The sequence below is a fragment of the Raphanus sativus genome, chromosome 6 (assembly GCF_000801105.2).
Source record: "Raphanus sativus cultivar WK10039 chromosome 6, ASM80110v3, whole genome shotgun sequence".
Lineage (NCBI taxonomy): Eukaryota > Viridiplantae > Streptophyta > Magnoliopsida > Brassicales > Brassicaceae > Raphanus > Raphanus sativus.
The window spans coordinates 15,940,114-15,959,881 of record NC_079516.1 but is presented as its reverse complement, the minus strand read 5'-3'; the positions used below and the strand labels follow the sequence as shown (position 1 = coordinate 15,959,881).

The 19,768-nt window shown below is 30.9% G+C and overlaps 1 protein-coding gene across 1 annotated transcript; it reads left to right on the top strand.

Moving 5' to 3' along the window:
* Nucleotides 1-14,298: 14,298 nt before the first annotated feature.
* LOC108813331 (beta-D-xylosidase 1) lies at nt 14,299-18,868 on the top strand. Its single transcript, XM_018585861.2, has 7 exons — nt 14,299-14,792; nt 15,269-15,550; nt 16,594-16,763; nt 16,846-16,943; nt 17,031-17,375; nt 17,464-17,877; nt 17,986-18,868. Exons 1-7 carry the CDS (start codon nt 14,373-14,375, stop codon nt 18,573-18,575), a joined length of 2,319 nt encoding a protein of 772 aa, XP_018441363.2. The 5' UTR covers nt 14,299-14,372; the 3' UTR covers nt 18,576-18,868.
* The last annotated feature ends 900 nt before the right edge of the window (nt 18,869-19,768 follow it).

Here is a 19,768-nt window from a genome sequence, read left to right as displayed (position 1 = left end):
ACCGTCAAGAGAAAAAAAGAGAGATTTTTCATAGTTTCAAGCCAATGATCGGAGGTTTCTCCAGCTCCTACATCGGCTTGTTTAATTCGTTTTGCATCTCTTTCTTAGATCTGTTTTGTTTTCCGTCGCTGTTTTATTGCCAATTTATTTTGAATATGGCAAAGTTTTTTATTGTTCTTTTGTATGATTCTTCCAATTGGTTTGGAAAGACAAAACTTTCAGTTCAGTTGAACTGTTTAGAAAAAGTAATTGACAGATCTACTACGGATGGTGGCGACGGGTCTTACCGGCTTCAATCGTTGATGGTTCTTCATTTGATGGTGATGGAGTTATTGCTGCAAATTATGGTTACTTCGAAAAGCAGCATGAAGTTCTATGGAACGGTAATTTTTTTGACTCTACTAATAGAACAATATAGAGAGTTGTATTATCTCGATGGCTCCTACTGGAGCAATAAAAAGAAAATGACAATCGTTTTCAACTCATTCTGAAGCGTGGTGCTTTTAGATTCATACGAAGATTATCTCCTTTGAGATTCATAAGCAAATATGAAGCTTTTATATGAAAAAATTTTAGTCATTCATACGTAAAATAGATGTGTTAGTTTATTTTAGATCCCTACTAGTGTATCTTTTTTTATATTGTTTTGTTAGTTCTCATTCTTTAGAATTTTTTGGCTTAAAGACTTAATAATACAATTCAGCGATAAAAAAAAACCCTAGATTAATTAAGTTAAATCATTTGATAATTAAGATACAATTAAAGTGGGTCACCACACTATAGTGTTAAAAAAAAAAAAAACATTCTCTCTATACCCATTACATAACAGGCCTTTTCTAGTTAATGGGGGTATATAGGCTTTTGGAATGGAGCATGTTTTCTTATAAGCCCAGTAGTGTTTTCAACATATACTGTTTGCGAAAGAGAAAAAACACCATATATATTCAATGAAAAACAAATGGCAATCAAGGACCTGGATCGCGGGCCTGGTTCATAAAGACTTGATACGGGGCGGAATTGGGCCTACATTTGATAAACCCGCAAAATTGCAGGCCTCGCAGGACGGACTTAAAGCAGGACGGGTTAAAAGCGGGATGGGCTCAAAGCGGGACGGGCCGAAAACGGGATGGGTTAAACCGCGGGATTTTGAAGCTTTCAGAGAGAGAGAGAGGGAGAGAGAAAAGGGATTAGACATTATGGAGCTCCGTTGATGGTGGTTTAAGGGTCGATGATGCTTCCGGTCTCCCAAACATCTCTGATCTGCACTGGTGGAGCTTCTTCAAGCCATCATAAATGATAATAAAAACATTTGTTTTGTATAAGCTTAATGTATTGATCTTGTAATATTATGCTCGATCATGTGTAAGCTCAAACTTAATTATTGTCTATGTTTATTTGTGCATGTAGAAACAAGCAATGTAATATTCAATGTCCCGCGGGACGGCCAGCGAAGATCTACATATTTCGCGGTACGGGATTAGGCAGCTAGTTTGAGAACCGCATCCCGCGCGGAACAGACCCGCCGTGTACCGCCAGAAACCGAACCCGCAGCGGTTCGAGACGGGATGGGAGGGAAGAGCCCAATTGCCATCTCTAACTACTACTATCCTTTTCTAATTTGTAATCATGTTTTTTTTTACTGTTTTTCATTTATCAATTGTAAATGATAAATCTTCCATGAATCATCAATAAAGTATTTGTAAACATATGACGTCAAGAATAATCCGCTTGGTGATTTTACTTTCATTTTTCTTAAGCTTCACCAAACTACTTTTTTCTTCTTAATTTGTATTATTTTCTTCTTTTTTTGGCCAAATCTTAATTCCTATTGTTTTGAATTGTTCTGGCCAACTTATAAATATCATCACTGAATATCATATATAGATTACGACGTATCGTGTATATGGAAAACACCATCAAATAATTAGGATTGGACTTGTTTGAAAGCAATGACCTTGCAACCGATGTTTACCCAAAACGACAAATCTTTTTGATGCTCTTATGGATTGGATCATTAATTTAAGATTAGTCATCGAATTAGGCTTGTCTCGGGCCCAGCCTTAGACTTATCTCTTCTGTCTTCAGCACATTTTTCCGAAAGATTGTACTAAACTATAAATTTTCAATTTGCTAACATCGAAATTGAAGTTGGGAAAATACCAACTTCTATAGATCAATGTCCACACCGTTCAGTATATTCGTTATAAACTATAACTTAGTATATATGATCACAAAGTTTATAGAAAAAAACAACAATTTTGATACATATAAAGGATAAATATATAGATAATGTAATTAAATGCGATGAGTTGTGTGGATAGAGTGTAACACAATCCGAAAAAAGGAATGAGTAGTTAAGATAGAGACATATAGAACTGTGTAATATCATTGGAAGGTTGGAAACAAGAAGACGCATTCTTGCATCAAAGACACGTTACGTTGCCAATTTAATCAACACATTAATTCTATACAATATAATAGTATGTGTGAGGATGTGTACATATGAAGAGAAGTGCATGCATATACGGGGGTGTTACTGGTGTATAGTCATAGTTGGCAGTGGCCTCAAGAAAACCACAAACCTTTTTATCCTGAAACTATCTTTTTCTTTTTCTGTTATTTTGTGATTCTCATATACATTAATTTATTTCAACTTGTATAAGTTTGTCTATAGATATTACTCATTCATCATTAATGCTATTGTTTGTGTATGGATAAAGATGAGTTGTATATCCGCCCCATCTAGTCATCTATCGCTTTGCATATCATGTAACATATGCATCAATCAATAATTCGTATTGAGTTTCGAACTATTAACTTTGATATGTAACCACCGAATGAATTATCGGAATTGAGAAAGATTAGTCTCCTCAAACATATTTTGTATATGGCCATATATGTATTGATTGGCCAGATCTATTCAAAATGTTTTTGACTCGTTAGCATAAACTACAAATTTCCCAATCTTTTTTTTGGTATATATTCTGTCCACTCTGAATCTAAAATATAAAAAAAATTGAAGATAACTACACGAAAGATACCACCACATAGATACATATATATGTAAAAGAAGTATATCAAAAACTATATAAATTATATGATTCATATAATATCTGATGTGTTATATTGCTAACAACATAATCATTCCAATAACTAGAGAGTGTGTCAGATCTAAAATTCGACATGTAACAAAAAAATCTGTTAATCAAACTCTTTAAAACGTACAATAACACTTATACAAATGACCAAAAACAAAATAAGCATTTAGATCAAATATTTAAATGTAATATTGTACAACCAAAAATATACCAAAATACATCATTAGAAGTTGTTGGATTACAAATCTTACATATTCTTTTTAGCTATCAGAATAATGTTAATGGTATTAATAATAGAACACATAATAGTTCAAGTAAGTTTTCATTTGAATCATATAGTTTGTGTGGTTTGAATACATTCGTTTAACTTAGATGTGTAGTCTTAGTCAAAAAAAAAAAAACTTAGATGTGTAGTCATGTAGTCAGTGGAGCCACGGGGCAGTTGCCCCTGATTAAATTTTTAAATTCAATGTAATTACTTTAAATTTTGAGTTATGTTTCTGTTTACGTATTATACTATGCTAATAGTTTCATTTTGCCGTCGATGAATATGTTTTCTATATCCGTCCCTGTAATGGTGTATCTTTCATGTAATTGTAAATCATTTTCCCTGTAAGATATGAACGAGTCATTTGTTTTGGTACGAGTGAATGATGTTAGTAGATGAAACAGATACGAATCTATCATGGCCTCATGGGTACTATTTTCTGAAAGAAAATGATTTGTTCGGATGGATTAACACGAATTGACTTGGATTGTGATGCTGACATGGCAAATAAATGTCTTTATCATCACAGGGAAGGAAGTTAACGGAAACGGGCCCATCGAATCATATGAATTCTTTTTATTTATTTTTACTAGTTTTATAGTGTTGAAAACATTACAATCTATCTTATTAAAAGAGAAACATTCTAACTTTTTCTAGGTGCATTTTTAAATTGGACATCACATTATTATTCTTAGCCTAGTTTTTCATTTAAATATTTCTTTAAAAAATTTAATATCAAGCACCTCTCATTTAATTCCACCGTAATTATCATTTAACATCACATTTTTTATATATTCTTTCATTTAACATATACTCTATCGAACTTTCATATGAACGTAAATCATTTGACTATCATTTAACTCCACCATATATAATATAACAATTCATCTCTGTTATTTTAGTAAAATGAATACAACAAATGTCTCCAATATAAATATTACACAAGTCTGAGTTCTTAAAAATAAATATATAAATAAATACAAATAAAAATAAATGTTATACATGTTATTAAAAATATATAAACGAGTCCGAAACATGTCGTTGTACAATTTTGACTATCTTGATCCAATTATCTCCCAAACCAATTGATTGAATTAACCAAATAATTTACATGTTTCAATCACATCTGTACTTTTTTGAAATTCAAGACTAAAGATATCATAATATTTTTTTTTCTTGATGCTCAAACAAACCATTTACACTAAATATAAACATCAATTTATTCGTTAAAAGTAATCAATTATGGGAAAACCTCTTCACCAAGTTAAAAATATATTCTTATTTCAATTACGGAAACATCAATAAAACTTAAAAAAAATCGATTATGGGTTTACTATACCTAAAATCTCGGTGGCAATCAAATATTCACAATCAAATTTATAGATTTGAAATATCATAAATATGGAAAATCCCGTCTCCAAGATTAATCTACTATACCAAAATTCTCGGTGTCATGAGATTTTGTATTTATGTATATCTAACTTAATAGGTAACTTGACGTATTTATGGGATTTCAATAACAGAAGCATCAATTTTAACTTTAAAAAGGTCGATTATGAGTCTACTATGCCTAAAATAGGGCTGGGCGTTCAGGTACCCATTCGGGTTTCGGTTCAGTCTATTCGGGTTTCGGGTTTTCCGGGTCAAAGATTTCAGCCCCATTCGGATATTTCTAAATTTTGGTTCCGGTTTGGTTCAGATCTTTGCGGGTTCAGATTTCAGCCCCATTCGGATAACCCATTTAAAATATTTTAAATTTTCAAAATTCATTATATACTTTAAATTTTCAAAATCTATAAGAAAGATAATATATTACATATAAATTTTCATAACATATATGTCAAAATACCTTAATTTAATAAATAAATTAGTTTTCTTTGAATATTTTTGGATAAAGAATCAATAGATATTTAACTATTTTGGTGTTTTCAGTATACTTTAGCTATTTTAAACATTTACTTTTGACTATTTGCATATATTTTCCGAGTATTTTGGAAAACTTAAAGGTATCTTATATATTTTTAATATTTTTAATATACATTATATATAAAAATAATGTATATATTTAAGTATATAAATTTATTTCGGATACATTCGGGTACCCAAAATATTTTGGTTCGGATCGGGTTCGGTTTCGGTTCTTTAAATACCGAAATTTTGAACCCATTCGGATATTTAATTAATTTCGGTTCGGGTTCGATGCTACTTTTTCGGATCGGGTTCGGTTCGGATTTTTTGCCCAGCCCTAGCCTAAAATCTCGGTGGAATCAAATATTCACAATCAAATTGGCGGATTTTAAAAAATCATAAATATGAAAAACTCTTTTCTCCAAGTTATTCTCAAATATGCCTAAAATCTTGGTGTCATGGGATTTTGTATTTATTATTTTTTTTTTTTGAAAAGGATTTTGTATTTATTATATCTAACTTAATAGGTTACGGAATATTCATTTCCTCCCACCAAAATGTCTCCATAAATAATTGTCTTCGTATTCATCATTGGATATTCACGAAACATTCAGAAAAAGCTCCCAAAAAACATGTCGAAACCTAGCACTTTAGTTTTAATTTACAGTGTGAAACCGCTCAGAAATAATTGGCAAATTCGAGTTAAAGTGCTTTGTTGTTATAAATAAAACACACCTTTTGGAGACGACACATTAGAGTGCATCCTCGCTGATAAAACTGTACCTATTGTTTTTAAAGTTTGTGCTTTTAAAATTATTTTCTATTCATGATCTAATTAATTTTTTTCGGCTTTGTAGGGTGTGAAGATTGCAGCATCTTGCAAAAAGAATCAGATTTCTAAAAATATATGTTATGTTTTAAAATAAAAAACTAGATCTTGACCCGTGCGACCACACATGTATTAATTTTCAGTTTTAGTTTTTGTTTATTTATACTAAATAGTATATTTATAATATTTGATCGTTTTATATTGACTAAGCTAGGGATGTGTATTTGGATATCCACTCAAATTCGGTTAAAATCTATTCGGGTTTGAGATTTTCGAGTTTAAAAATTCTAGCTCTTTTCGGGTATTTATAAACTTTGGTTCCGGTTGGATTTGGAACTTTGCGGGTTTGATAACCTGTTTAAATTATTTTAAAATTTTCAAAATTTATATATCTTTAAATATCCTTAAATCTAAAAAAAATATAACATGTAAATTTGAATAATGTAAGCTAAAGTACCTAAATTAAAAATTAAAATAGGTTTAACTTGAATATTTGGATGAAGAATAAATATATATTTTAAGTATTTTTGTGTTTTGATTATTGTTTATCTACTTTAGATGTTTACTTTTGATTATTTTTTTATATTTCAAATATTTTAAACAACTTAAAATAGCTTAATCTTGGATATTAACTCGAAAATAGCTAAAATGTTGAAGTATATAAATATGATTTAAATATATTTGAATATCCGAAATATTTTGTTCATATAAGGTTTGGTTATGGTTTTCTAGATACCAAATGGTAAATCCTTTTGGATATTATCTAATTTCGTTTCAAATTTGGTAATATTTTTTTCATTCAGATTTGTTAAATGAATAGTTGATATTATAATTTCCATGAATTGTTTGACATTGATTTAATTGAGAAGTTAATGAAGTGTATTTAATTCAAATTTAATTTTAGAAAACAGATTAATGTAAGTGGAAAAGACAAAATATTAAAATAGGAAATATTATTTAATTGTGTATTTAATTCAAATTTAATTTTGGAAAACATATTAATCAAAGTGGAAAAGACAACATTAAAATCAGAAGTATTATTTAATATCAGTGGCATGGAAGTGTAAATAACACTGAAAACTAAGAGTATTTTTATATGTGTACTTCTGTTTTAATAAAGTAGATTAAATCCGCGTGGTCGCGCTGATGACGATGTAGTACAAATTACAATTGATAGAAGTATATAAAAACGGCCCCTCACATCACCCAATAACCAACTTAGATATATACACAGTGTACACACATTGACACATATATGGTTAGAACCGTATTGTTTGTTCTTTTGGTAAATATGCGCATATGATGTATGCCCTACATATTACATATTAGGTCGCGGATATATTATTCAAGATCGAGATTCAATTCGAGATTTGCTCTTGATCTGATCCAAAATAGAATATCCAAGACATTCGAATCTAAATTTGGATAGTAAAAGTTTAAATCGTTACAATCAAATTGAAACCCGAATATCTTGAACTTTAGAGTCCGATATCTAGATCAGTATTTTCAAGATATGTTGTATTTTTAAATTTTATTAATAATTAAATTTGATATATTAATATTTATACATAAATTTAGTTTTGTTGTATTACATTTTGATTTTTTGTAATATTATATACATATGTATTTATAAATATTGTATAAATATTTAACTTTTATATTATTTTTTAAAAATTAGTATATTAAATATATATTTTTAATTGTTTTTACGAATCTAGATCTGGATTCAGATATCCACAAGTATTACAATATATATACGGATATCCGGAAACTACAAATCTGAATCCAAATACTAAATCTACGAATCTGGCATAACCAGATCCAGGTCTGGATATTATAAATTTTTCGGATATCTAGATCCGTCTCATCTGTATTACATATATCTGTTATAACATAATAAAATACTCATTATATTGTTTTATTGTTAGATAACCGTGATGGTATTATTGGTATATGGATTTTAGATATCTAGAAGAGTGTCTCATCCACCTATCTACTGATCTCTCCGCGTTTATGAATGCAGCAAAAAAAAAAGGGAAAATTGCCAAAACGGAACAAAATTTCAGCATAGTTGTCCCTATAGTATAAAATCATCATTTAGTTGTCATTTTAGTATAATTTCTTTCATAATCCCAAAACTAACCCTTGATTAATCTAATTAAACACATTAAGCTAATATAATTTAAAACAAATAATAATTAAAAATATTTAAAAAGGAAAATAAAAATAAATTTTTTTTAATAAAAATAAACTTTGTAAAACTTAATACAAATAAAAATAAAAATAATTTACAATTTTTTTAACAAAAACGTTAAATCAACCTAATAAAAACAGTTTACAAAGTTTTATTTTTTGTAAAAAGTTTAAAATGTTTGTAAACTTTTAATTTTATCAAAAATTTTAATAAAAATAAAGAAATTTAAAATATATTTTTATAAAGTTTGTTTAAACTTTTTATTAATAACTTTTTGTAAAGTTTTATTTTTATTTTTATAAAGTTTACAGATTTTATAAAGTTTTTATTAAACACATTAAACTAAAAGAATTTTTTAAAATTTAATTTAAAACGTTTTAAAAATGGAAAATAAAATAAAAAAGTTTAATATATTTAATAAAAATAGACTTTGTAAAATAAAAATAATTTACAAATTTTTTAATAAAAAATGTTAAATAAACTTATTAAAAAACATTTTACAAATTTTTATTTTTATAAAAAGTTTTAAAAGTTTTTAATAAAACTTTAATTAAATAAAAATATAAACTTTATAAAATTAAAAATAAAACTTTACAAAAAAAATTTCATAAAAACTTTAAACTAACTTTAAAAAAAACATTTTACAAAGTTTTATTTTTATTAAAGTTTAAAATGTTTGTCACCTTTTTAATTTTATCTAACTTTTTAATAAAAATAAAACTTTTAAAAATGTTTTTAATAAAAATAAAATTTGTAAACTTTATAAAAATAAAAATAAAACTTAAAAAAAAATTGTACCTAATTTCAAAACACCACATGTTGTATAGATATGTATCATAGAAAACAATAGTTTGTGAAAAAATCAAAAGAAAAACTATGGAAAAAACATAGATTAATGAAGAAGAGAAGAGAAAATTATTTTTGAAAACTTTTGTCAAGTAAAATTGAAAATAACACGTTTTAGGAAGTTAGAATATTTTTAAGAGATTTTTAGAATATTTCCTTAACTGAAACTTTCATTAATTTTCGCAAAAATCAGGTAATCTTATCCGTAGAAGGCGCCTTCTAAAAGTTTAGAAGATTGACAAAAATCTAGAACACGCTTTCTACTTTTAGTAGACGGAAGAGTACATTTTAGAAAATGCATTCCGCGAAATTTAGAATATTTAATAAAAGTAGAAGATGCTTCCGGACGAAAAGTAGATAGCTTTAGGATTAGTAGAATGCGCATTCCACTTTTTTAGAAAATTAGTAAATAGTAGAATGTGCGTTCTAAAAATAATAGATGAACATATTTATTTTAGAAATCGCTTTCTACTATACTATTTTCCGTAGAAGGCACATTCTACCTTTAGTAGAACATATTTTCTCAGATTTTTATTTATCAACTTTTTGAAAAAATAAAAAATACCAGCTTGTGTATATAGGTGTTTTATTAATTGTTTATATTTTTAATATTTTTTGATTCACAAAAGTATTTATTTCATTAGTTTTCAGAAATACAAAGGGTAAAAAGGAGAAAAATTTGACAAAAAAGAATTTATACCAAAGGGACAACATCCTTGTTTTTTTGTTTTCTATTGGCAATTTTCCAAAAAAAAAAGAGAACGTAGTGAGCTTTGTTTACTTTCTTATTTACATGTATTAATTGCTAAATCATTGATTACCTTTTTGTTCTATCGAGGCTTTGAGGGAGTTAATCATTTATTGTGTGAGGTGTGATTTAGGTTGACTGGTTTTTCTGCTACCACCCGCAAATGCAGCTTTTGCAGTTGGTAGCGGTTGACAGCGTTTCAAAACAATCATACAAACCGCTACAAATCGCTTCAAACCGCTCCGAACCTCTTAAAATCAAAAACTGGTTCCAGCTAGCGTTTGCGGTTGCGGGCGGTTGTGGTTGGATAAAAAAATATTAAACTATTTTTAAAAAAATATTTTAAAATTTAATATTTAAAATTAAAAAGGAAAATATTATAAATAAAAACATATACACATTTTATATATTAATTTAAATTCACAAACAATATAGTATTTTTATATAAAAAATTTAAAGTAGCTATTCATCATAATTTTTAAAGTTAATATACATACATATATAAAGATATACACATATAAAAAAAGAAATAAAACGTTCTTTAAAAGTTTCAATATAAATCTTCATAAAAATGTATTAAAATTATAACTTTCAACTACTTAAAAATTAAAAAAATAAACTTAATATTATTTTTAATAATATTATATTAACAATTATTATATTTTATCACAATATTATGTTTTTAATATTTTTACAATGTTATAATATGTTTATATTGATAATTTATTATTAAACCGCTATAATATCTCATAATCAACCAGTCACAAACATCCCGCAAACGCAATAATTTTTAAACATTACTCCAGTCATACAAAACGCCATGTAACGCTTGAAACTGCAACCACCTGCACCCGCAAACTTCCGCACCCGCAACCACAACCGCTGCGTTTGAACCAGTTAGACCCTTAATATATCGCCCGCCGTCCATTAGTTTTATTTTTATCACCCATCGGCGCATTATTTTTTAGATACTTTATAGATTTTTATTTATTTCTCCATCATTTCATGTTTATGGTTTCGTTAACTAAAAACTTTGGTACGTAGTTAACCTATATGATTTTAATGGAATCTAATATCCATTACCTTTAATGTTGTGTGGAGTCAAGTTCTAATCAGTTAGTGTTTGTACATTTTCTTAGTTTTCAGAAAAGAAAGTTAAAATATTTATAATTACTTTTTCTTGCAGAAAGAAGCCAAACTTCTGATTTGTAAATTGTCCATTTAGACAAAAAGTATTAACTGCTACTTCTGGAAGAAAATAAATAACCAAAGTAAAATGAAGCTTGAAGACTCACGAGAGAGTGTTTTTTGTTGGCATCACGGGTGTGAAGCTTTTTTGGTTGCTCAGACCACTTGTGAACTCTACACAGTTGAAATCATTCCACCAATCCCATTTCAGATTCCTTTTTCATTATTCATTTCTCTGAAGTTGTTAAAACTTAAAACATAAGTCAGTTTTTTTCCTTCCCGTAGCACTTAACCAGTTAACCCTACCAACCGTGTCTGTGCGCGCGATACGTTGTTTTGATTCATTAGGTAAAAATAAGAAGGACAAGACTTAGGTTCACCCCCTATGGTGAACCTTTAAATTCACCACATTATTTATGACCAATAAAAATGACATGTAGATAATTAAATAAAACATATTAAATTTATTTTAAAATAGTTAAAAAGAATAATGACAATTTTAAACCACAAATCTTAATTTCTAAATCCTAAACATTAATTTCTAAATCTAAGCCTATACCCTAAATCAAAATTCTATACCCTAAACCCAAATTCTAGACCCTGATCCCAAACCTAAATTATATATCCTAAACCCAAACCCAAATTCTAAACCCTAAACCCAAATCATAAATCTTAAATCTAAACCAAGTATCCTAAACCCAAATCGTAGACACTGAACCCAAACATTATACCCTAAACCCAAATTCTATACCTTAAACCCAAATCATAAACCCTAAACCCAAACCGTATATCCTAAACCCAAATCTTAGACCTTAAATCCAAACCGTAAACCCTAAAATTTAAATTTAAATTTAGGGTTTACGGTTTAGATTTAAGATCTAGGATTTGGGTATAGAGTATACGATTTGGGTTTAGGATTTAGGATTTGGATTTAGGGTATTAGATTTAGATTTAAGATTTATGGTTTGGGTTTAGGGTTTAAGATTTGGGTTTAGGGTATAGAATTTTTGTTTAGGGTATAGAGTTTGGATTTAGAAATTAGTATTTAGGGTTTAAAAATTAAGATTTGTGGTTTAGAATTGACATTATTATTTTTTAACTATTTTAAAATAAATTTATAATATTTTATTTAATTATCTACATGTCATTTTTATTGGTCATTAATGGTGTGGTGAATTTAAAGGTTCACCATAGGGGGTGAACCTAAGTCTTGTCCAAATAATACGAATATTTGGAGGTAAAAAGTTCAGAAGCAATAAATAATATACAAATATGGTAAGTGCATTTATATGAGAAAGGAGAAGTACAATACTCTGTATACATTTAGTATCAGATTATATATCATGTCTATGTTCATATATAAATTATATAACCTATATGCCCATATCAAGTCAACATTATTATAAAATATTGGATAACTTATATAGGAAAACAAACATATAACCATGTCTACACTAAACTGCTTATAATTTACGTATATGAGATAATATGATGTTTGAAGAAACTCATTTTGGTTGAATGATTGAATATACTTATATAAAAAAGGAATGGTTGCATATATATCATTTTGCTTATATATGCAGCAACAACAAAAATCGCCCAACGAGCAATTTTGTACAGGGATATTGATGCCACAGGAACAACAATTTGGTACACCTTGATTAAAATTTGTGTATAAATCTATTTTCTAGCCATTGTTTTTAAAAAACCAGATTGTCTTAGAATAATAGTATGAATTGGCTACTGAACGAACTATCAATTCATCGTTAACGCTCATGTAGTTGCATGTCAATCAATGAATGATACTTCTATCTTTAATTAGTAACTTAGTACGTTTTTAATAACATTCCCAAACAATTTCAAGGTTTTTGTGATTTTTTTCTTTTGCAACAATTTCAAGTTAGAATACAGTTTGTTGTATAGTTGTTCACCATAACAGCACAGTACATAGTTGGTTGTATAAATATTAGCTTGATCACAAGTATAGTACAATCCAAGAAACAAAACAAACATAGCTTAAGTTGATGGGTCAATTGTATTATTTATTGACCAATGTCTAAAAATGTTCAAAGGAAAGAAGTATAAAGAGACCACTAATCAATAACAATCCGGAAAGAGAAGTGTGTTGCTCAAAAAAAAAAAATCCGGAAAGAGAAGTGTGGGCAACATGACTGGATGCTGAATGACTTTTATTTGGTGGAGAGTCGACACCCATGACAACCGTTTCTCTCTGTCTATCAGCTTTTTAGGTCTTACGTTTCATTTTTAAATTTCATTTTCATACATACAACTAAATGTGTATACGGTTTTGATACATACATTGTTTTATATTTCTCGTTCTATTTTAACCATTTTATTCCGATGTCATCGTTTAGTGTGACCATGACCTTGTTGGTGTGGCTTTTGTTCCCATGCCTATGCAACAACTGGACAACTCCTATGTATATAATATTACGTGCTACCAACCGTAGCTTTTCCACCGGGAAACATTTCTTTACTATATTTTAACAAACTAATTTATTAAAAAAGCACAGATAGTGTATCCCAAGATACTTCGGAATTAACTTGGCCAAATGAGAGCATATCAATAATATACATGGTTGTTATTGTTATATAGTTAAACAATTAGTACTATTATATAGATACTAGTATTTTGTATGTGTAGTCCTATCAATAATAAACATAGCTTTTAGTATTTTGTATGTGTACTCCTATCAATAATATAAATTGTTATATAGTTAAACACAGTTTACCAATATTATAAATTGCAATCCTATTAATACTATAAAATTGCTATATATTTAAACATAGTTTTTGGTAAAAATTTAATTATCGACATGACTATGAATTTTCTTTGATTAAAATGTGATTATTACTAACATAATATCATATCATTGTTCTAGGCTTCGAGCTAGAATATGTGGTCACGGAGAAAACGTAGAAATTATGTTTTCATAGAGTATGTAGAAATTATGCTGAAGACGGAAAAAACTAATTGAAGCTGTTTAAAAGAGAAGAACAACTAACTATTAAATATTAGAGTTACAAAAAATTTAACTATTAAATATATTTTTTGAGAAAGAACTAATAAATATTTTTTTAAGTATACAACTAACTCTTTTCCGTAACCTGACCAACTTGTTACAAGAGTCGCTTATCCTTTGTCACCAATTTTGCCAAAGAAACTTCTCTATAAATATCCCCATTCACTTTCTTTCCCGTGAAACTAAAAACACACAAACATCACAAGTTATACATATAAACACACACATATACAACACAAATAATATAAGATGTCTCGTAATAATAATTCATTATTAACCGGCAACAAAGTCGTAGTTGTACTTGTATTCCTCTTATACTTGGTTCACTCATCAGAGTCACTACGGCCACTGTTTGCATGCGACCCGGCAAACGGGTTAACCCGAACACTCCGATTCTGTCGCGCCAATGTACCGGTTCACGTAAGGGTTCAAGACTTGATCGGACGGCTCACGTTGCAGGAGAAGATCCGCCTCCTCGTCAATAATGCCGCCGCCGTTCCACGCCTCGGTATTGGAGGCTATGAGTGGTGGTCCGAGGCTCTCCACGGTGTTTCTGACGTGGGTCCCGGAGCTAAGTTTGGTGGTGCTTTTCCTGGTGCCACCAGTTTCCCTCAGGTCATAACCACCGCAGCTTCTTTCAACCAGTCTCTATGGGAAGAGATCGGACGGGTGAGAATAAATTAGAAATATTATTCTAATTAAAGAAAATACAGTTTAGAAAACGACATCTTTTATTTCTTTACGTGAAAAAATGACATCGACATCACATCGTAGCGGTCAGTGCACTAGAGTTTGATTTAGCCGGGATGCTCTATGTTTATATATTTTATTTATTTCTTTGAATTTTATAACTCACATGTTTTTTTTACCTGACTACGACATGGGTCCATCGAATAAGTCAGACATGAAAGGTTAGAAAAAGTATAAACCAATATACATATTATATATAGCTCTTGTATTAATGAAACTGAAATCTGATTTTGTTAAAGGGTTTGTTATACTATCTGCGATATTTAATAATTACTACGATGATAATCAGATAAAAAGAAAGCTTTTGATATCATTTCTTTCTTTGAGTATATTAAAAAACAAAGCTGTATGGAGGAATATTAATTAGAATTGTCATGAATTTTAATAAATAAAAGGTGGTGTCTGATGAGGCAAGAGCTATGTACAATGGAGGCGTGGCCGGTTTGACGTATTGGAGCCCAAATGTGAATATACTGAGGGATCCACGGTGGGGCCGAGGCCAGGAAACTCCCGGAGAAGATCCTGTTGTCGCCGGAAAATACGCCGCCAGCTACGTCCGGGGACTTCAGGGAAATGGCGCCGGTAACCGTCTCAAAGTGGCCGCATGTTGCAAGCATTACACTGCTTATGATCTTGACAACTGGAATGGCGTCGACCGTTTTCATTTCAACGCCAAGGTATAAATCTTATATACATTCACATATATATTAAGTATTTATGTATGTTTTGAAGTTTTGACTGCATGTTTAATTTCAAATTAATATTTTCACAACTGAAAATTTGTAAAAATCTTTAATCAACACATATATAATTGGTTAGATATATAAATGCTTAACTTCTTTTTAGTGGTCAAAGAATGCCAGCTACTATTTTTTTGAGAAAAAAGAATGCCAATTAGTTCTTAAATTAAGATATTTAAAATTTTAAATTTTGTGGGAATAGAAGAGAACCCGTGAGTCTCTATTTTTTCTTACATCCTAAAAGAATAGTTTATGTTTCCAAATTTCTGTGATGTTTTAAGAAAATGAAAATGAGAACAAAAATCTTGGACATTTTGCTGAAACATGTAAATTTACTTTCTAAAATTAGAAAGCTCTATTTATATTGTTTTGTGTTATTTAAAGCTCGAAGTAACCACTTGGATTTGCCCTTTTTCAAAAAAAAAAAACCACTTGGATGTGACTGGGTTCGTTTTCTTGAAAGGCTTATCGTCTTTTATCTCGTTTCGTTATCAGATTCGTTAAATTCAGAAAATAGCTCATATATAGATATGTTTCAGTCTCTAGTTAATTATAGTTCCCTAGAATATGCGTCACTTCGTTATCTTGCAAAAGACTTTTTATCCGAATAAACTGAAATTTATAATAAAGTATGTAAAATATGTGTATATTTGGTAATATGCGTGTCACAATTAGACATACAAACACACTGGCCTAACATCATATACCAGCTAAGCCAATAGGCAGCGTGACTTTCAGTGATGTGGCATATGCGTAGTCGTATGTTGTAGTTGTGGTGGAGAATCTTATCCTTATTGGTCATGTGGACCAACCTTCTTGCCTATTATCTTCTTGTAAACATATCATAACCCAAAAGAAAAGAAAAGATTCGTTTCTCTATAATAATGCAAAACATAATAATATAACAGAAAATATGAATGATGTTGTTAATCTAGATAGCTAATGGGTTTAATTATTTAATAAGTTTATGATGGATATAGGTCACCAAACAAGATTTAGAGGACACATACAACGTGCCATTCAAATCATGTGTTTACGAGGGAAAGGTCGCGAGTGTTATGTGTTCTTACAATCAAGTCAATGGAAAACCAACTTGTGCTGATGAAAATCTATTAAAGAACACTATCCGTGGTCAATGGCGTCTCAATGGGTAATATTAAAAGTCATCATAGTTAACAGTTCATATTCATTTGACCACTTCTCATACATCAGCTTAATTTCAATGCATGCAGGTACATTGTATCAGATTGTGATTCTGTAGATGTTTTTTTCAACCAACAACACTATACCACAACTCCTGAGGAAGCTGCAGCCGCCTCCGTCAAAGCCGGTGAGTTGTGTTCTACCATTCATTGATGTCTCAGTCAATAAGAACCGTTGACCACTTTGATGACAAAAACATTGTGTTGTTTTACAGGTTTAGACTTGGACTGCGGGCCGTTTTTGGCGATTTTCACAGAAGGAGCGGTGAAGAAAGGATTGTTAACAGAGAATGACGTTAATTTGGCACTTGCCAACACCATAACGGTTCAGATGAGACTTGGTATGTTTGATGGTAACCTTGGGCCGTATGCTAATCTTGGGCCTAGAGATGTTTGTACACCGGCCCATCAGCATTTGGCTCTTGAAGCGGCTCATCAAGGAATTGTTCTTCTCAAAAACTCTGGCCGGTCACTTCCCCTGTCTCCTAGGCGCCACCACACCGTCGCCGTAGTTGGACCCAACTCCGACGTCACTGAGACCATGATTGGAAACTATGCAGGTATACAAGACAATCTACTAAAGTTGCATAATATTATCAGTTACATAATATAATACTAACTTATGTTTATTAATTTTTGGTTTGTTAGGAAAAGCATGTGCTTATACGTCACCGTTACAAGGAATCTCAAGATACGCAAAGACACTTCACCAAGAAGGTTGTGCTGGTGTAGCTTGTTCAGGGAATCAAGGATTTGGGGCAGCAGAGGCTGCGGCGCGTCAAGCAGACGCAACGGTTCTTGTAATGGGACTGGACCAGTCGATAGAGGCAGAGACACTAGATCGAACCGGGCTGCTCTTACCGGGTTACCAACAAAACCTTGTGACACGTGTGGCTCAAGCCTCTAGGGGTCCAGTCATTCTGGTACTTATGAGTGGTGGACCAATTGATGTATCCTTCGCTAAGAACGATCCACGTGTTGCTGCCATCATTTGGGCCGGGTATCCGGGTCAAGCGGGTGGAGCTGCTATTGCTGATATCATTTTTGGTGCTGCTAATCCCGGTATGTTCTTGATCTATTTACATAATTTATTTAACCAAATGAGAATATATTAGCTTTTGATTGGTAACATCATACTCACATTTGCATATGTTATGTCTCTTATGATAGGAGGTAAACTACCAATGACATGGTATCCACAAGAATACGTGGCAAAACTGCCAATGACGTTAATGGCTATGAGAGCCTCAGGAAACTATCCGGGTCGGACCTACAGATTCTACAAAGGTCCAGTGGTGTTTCCATTTGGGTTCGGCTTAAGCTACACTACCTTCACTCACAGTTTAGCCCAAAACCCATTAGCCCAATTATTAGTTTCACCCTACAAGATCAACACTGCCATGTTCAACTCCTCATCTAACTCCATTAAAGTGTCTCATGCCAACTGTGGAACGTTTCCAAAAATGCCTCTCCATGTTGAAGTGTCAAACACCGGCGAATTCGATGGAACCCACACGGTGTTTGTGTTTGCCGAGCCTCCAGAAAATGGGATAAAAGGATTGGGAGTGAACAAGCAATTGATAGCGTTTGAGAAGGTTCATGTCACTGCAGGTGCAAAACGGACAGTTAAAGTCGATATTGAGGCTTGCAAGCATCTTGGTGTAGTGGATGAGTATGGGATGAGGAGAATTCCAATGGGTGAACATAAATTACACATTGGTGAGATCAAACATACCATTTTGGTCCAACCGCAACTTTGACTGATGCATATAAAAGAAAGAAACAACAAATACAGACAATCTCTTAAATAATTGTCTCTGATTTATATTATAAGATAGAGAGATACGTTATTTTCTTGTGAAATTACTCAAGAAAGGTTTTAATCCGTAAAGAAGCACCAAAGGGTCGCTTCTTGGATGTGTGTGTTTTCTTTAATTTTATTTTTGTGTCAATTGCCAAAGATATTGTAACTTGTGGCTCCCAAAATGTAAAAGGAGCCCTTGTAAGATGTTGAAACTAAAGAAAAATGAAAATAAATGACAAATTTGATATATACCGCCTGTATTTTATATTTCTCGCAATCTCTCTCTGGTTGTTGTACAGTGGCGTTATGGTATCTTTGTACATATGGTGTGTAGAACAACAAATCAGAATTTGGCGGCAATATTCATAAACTAGAAAGTGGGATTAAAGGTTTGGAAACCCAAAGAGTGTCTTGGGCCAATTTGATGATGAGTCCAGTACTGAAACTCAACAACGGTCGCATGCAACACATGAAAACAAAAAACAGAGTGAGTGCCTTGCCTTCCAAAGCTGTATAGAAAAGCTCAGTACAATCCCAACCGAAAATCGATTTGTAGCTCTCAAGGAAGACTAAGATCGTGAGACCTGTGTTGTTCTTATCTAGGGCTTGGCAAATAGGGTTTTCACATTATATATATATATATATAAAGAAGTTGATGTTAAAGCAAACCTTAAGCGTAATGAAAATAAAAAGCTTCGCATCACTTGGTCTATAAGTTTGCTTTCATATGGTTTATTTTCAGATGGGCCTTTATACAGAAAGTACATTCATTCGTATCTGAGGTCACTATTAGGTCTGGTTTAAATGTGTACTTGACTTGGTTTTTGTAGAACCTTTCGAGATAATTTCTTGACCATAACAAAACAACTTGTTTTGTGTGGAGTGTTGTGATCACTTTTTAGGTTTGATTTGTATATTTCCTCTTCAATATGGTCTAATTCCATGGCAGTCAATATATGGTTTACAATAAGCAAAGTAAAAACGGTAAAGAGGGTCTGGTAATGATTTGAACTCAACTGCTACGTGTTCCTAATTAAGAAAAATTGTTTCCTTTAAAATTTCTAAGGACCACCTAATAAAAAATAGAGAAAACACAATTAAAAGCTCGTTTAAATTCCAACCGTTGGATATCCCTTTTCCCTCCAAAGA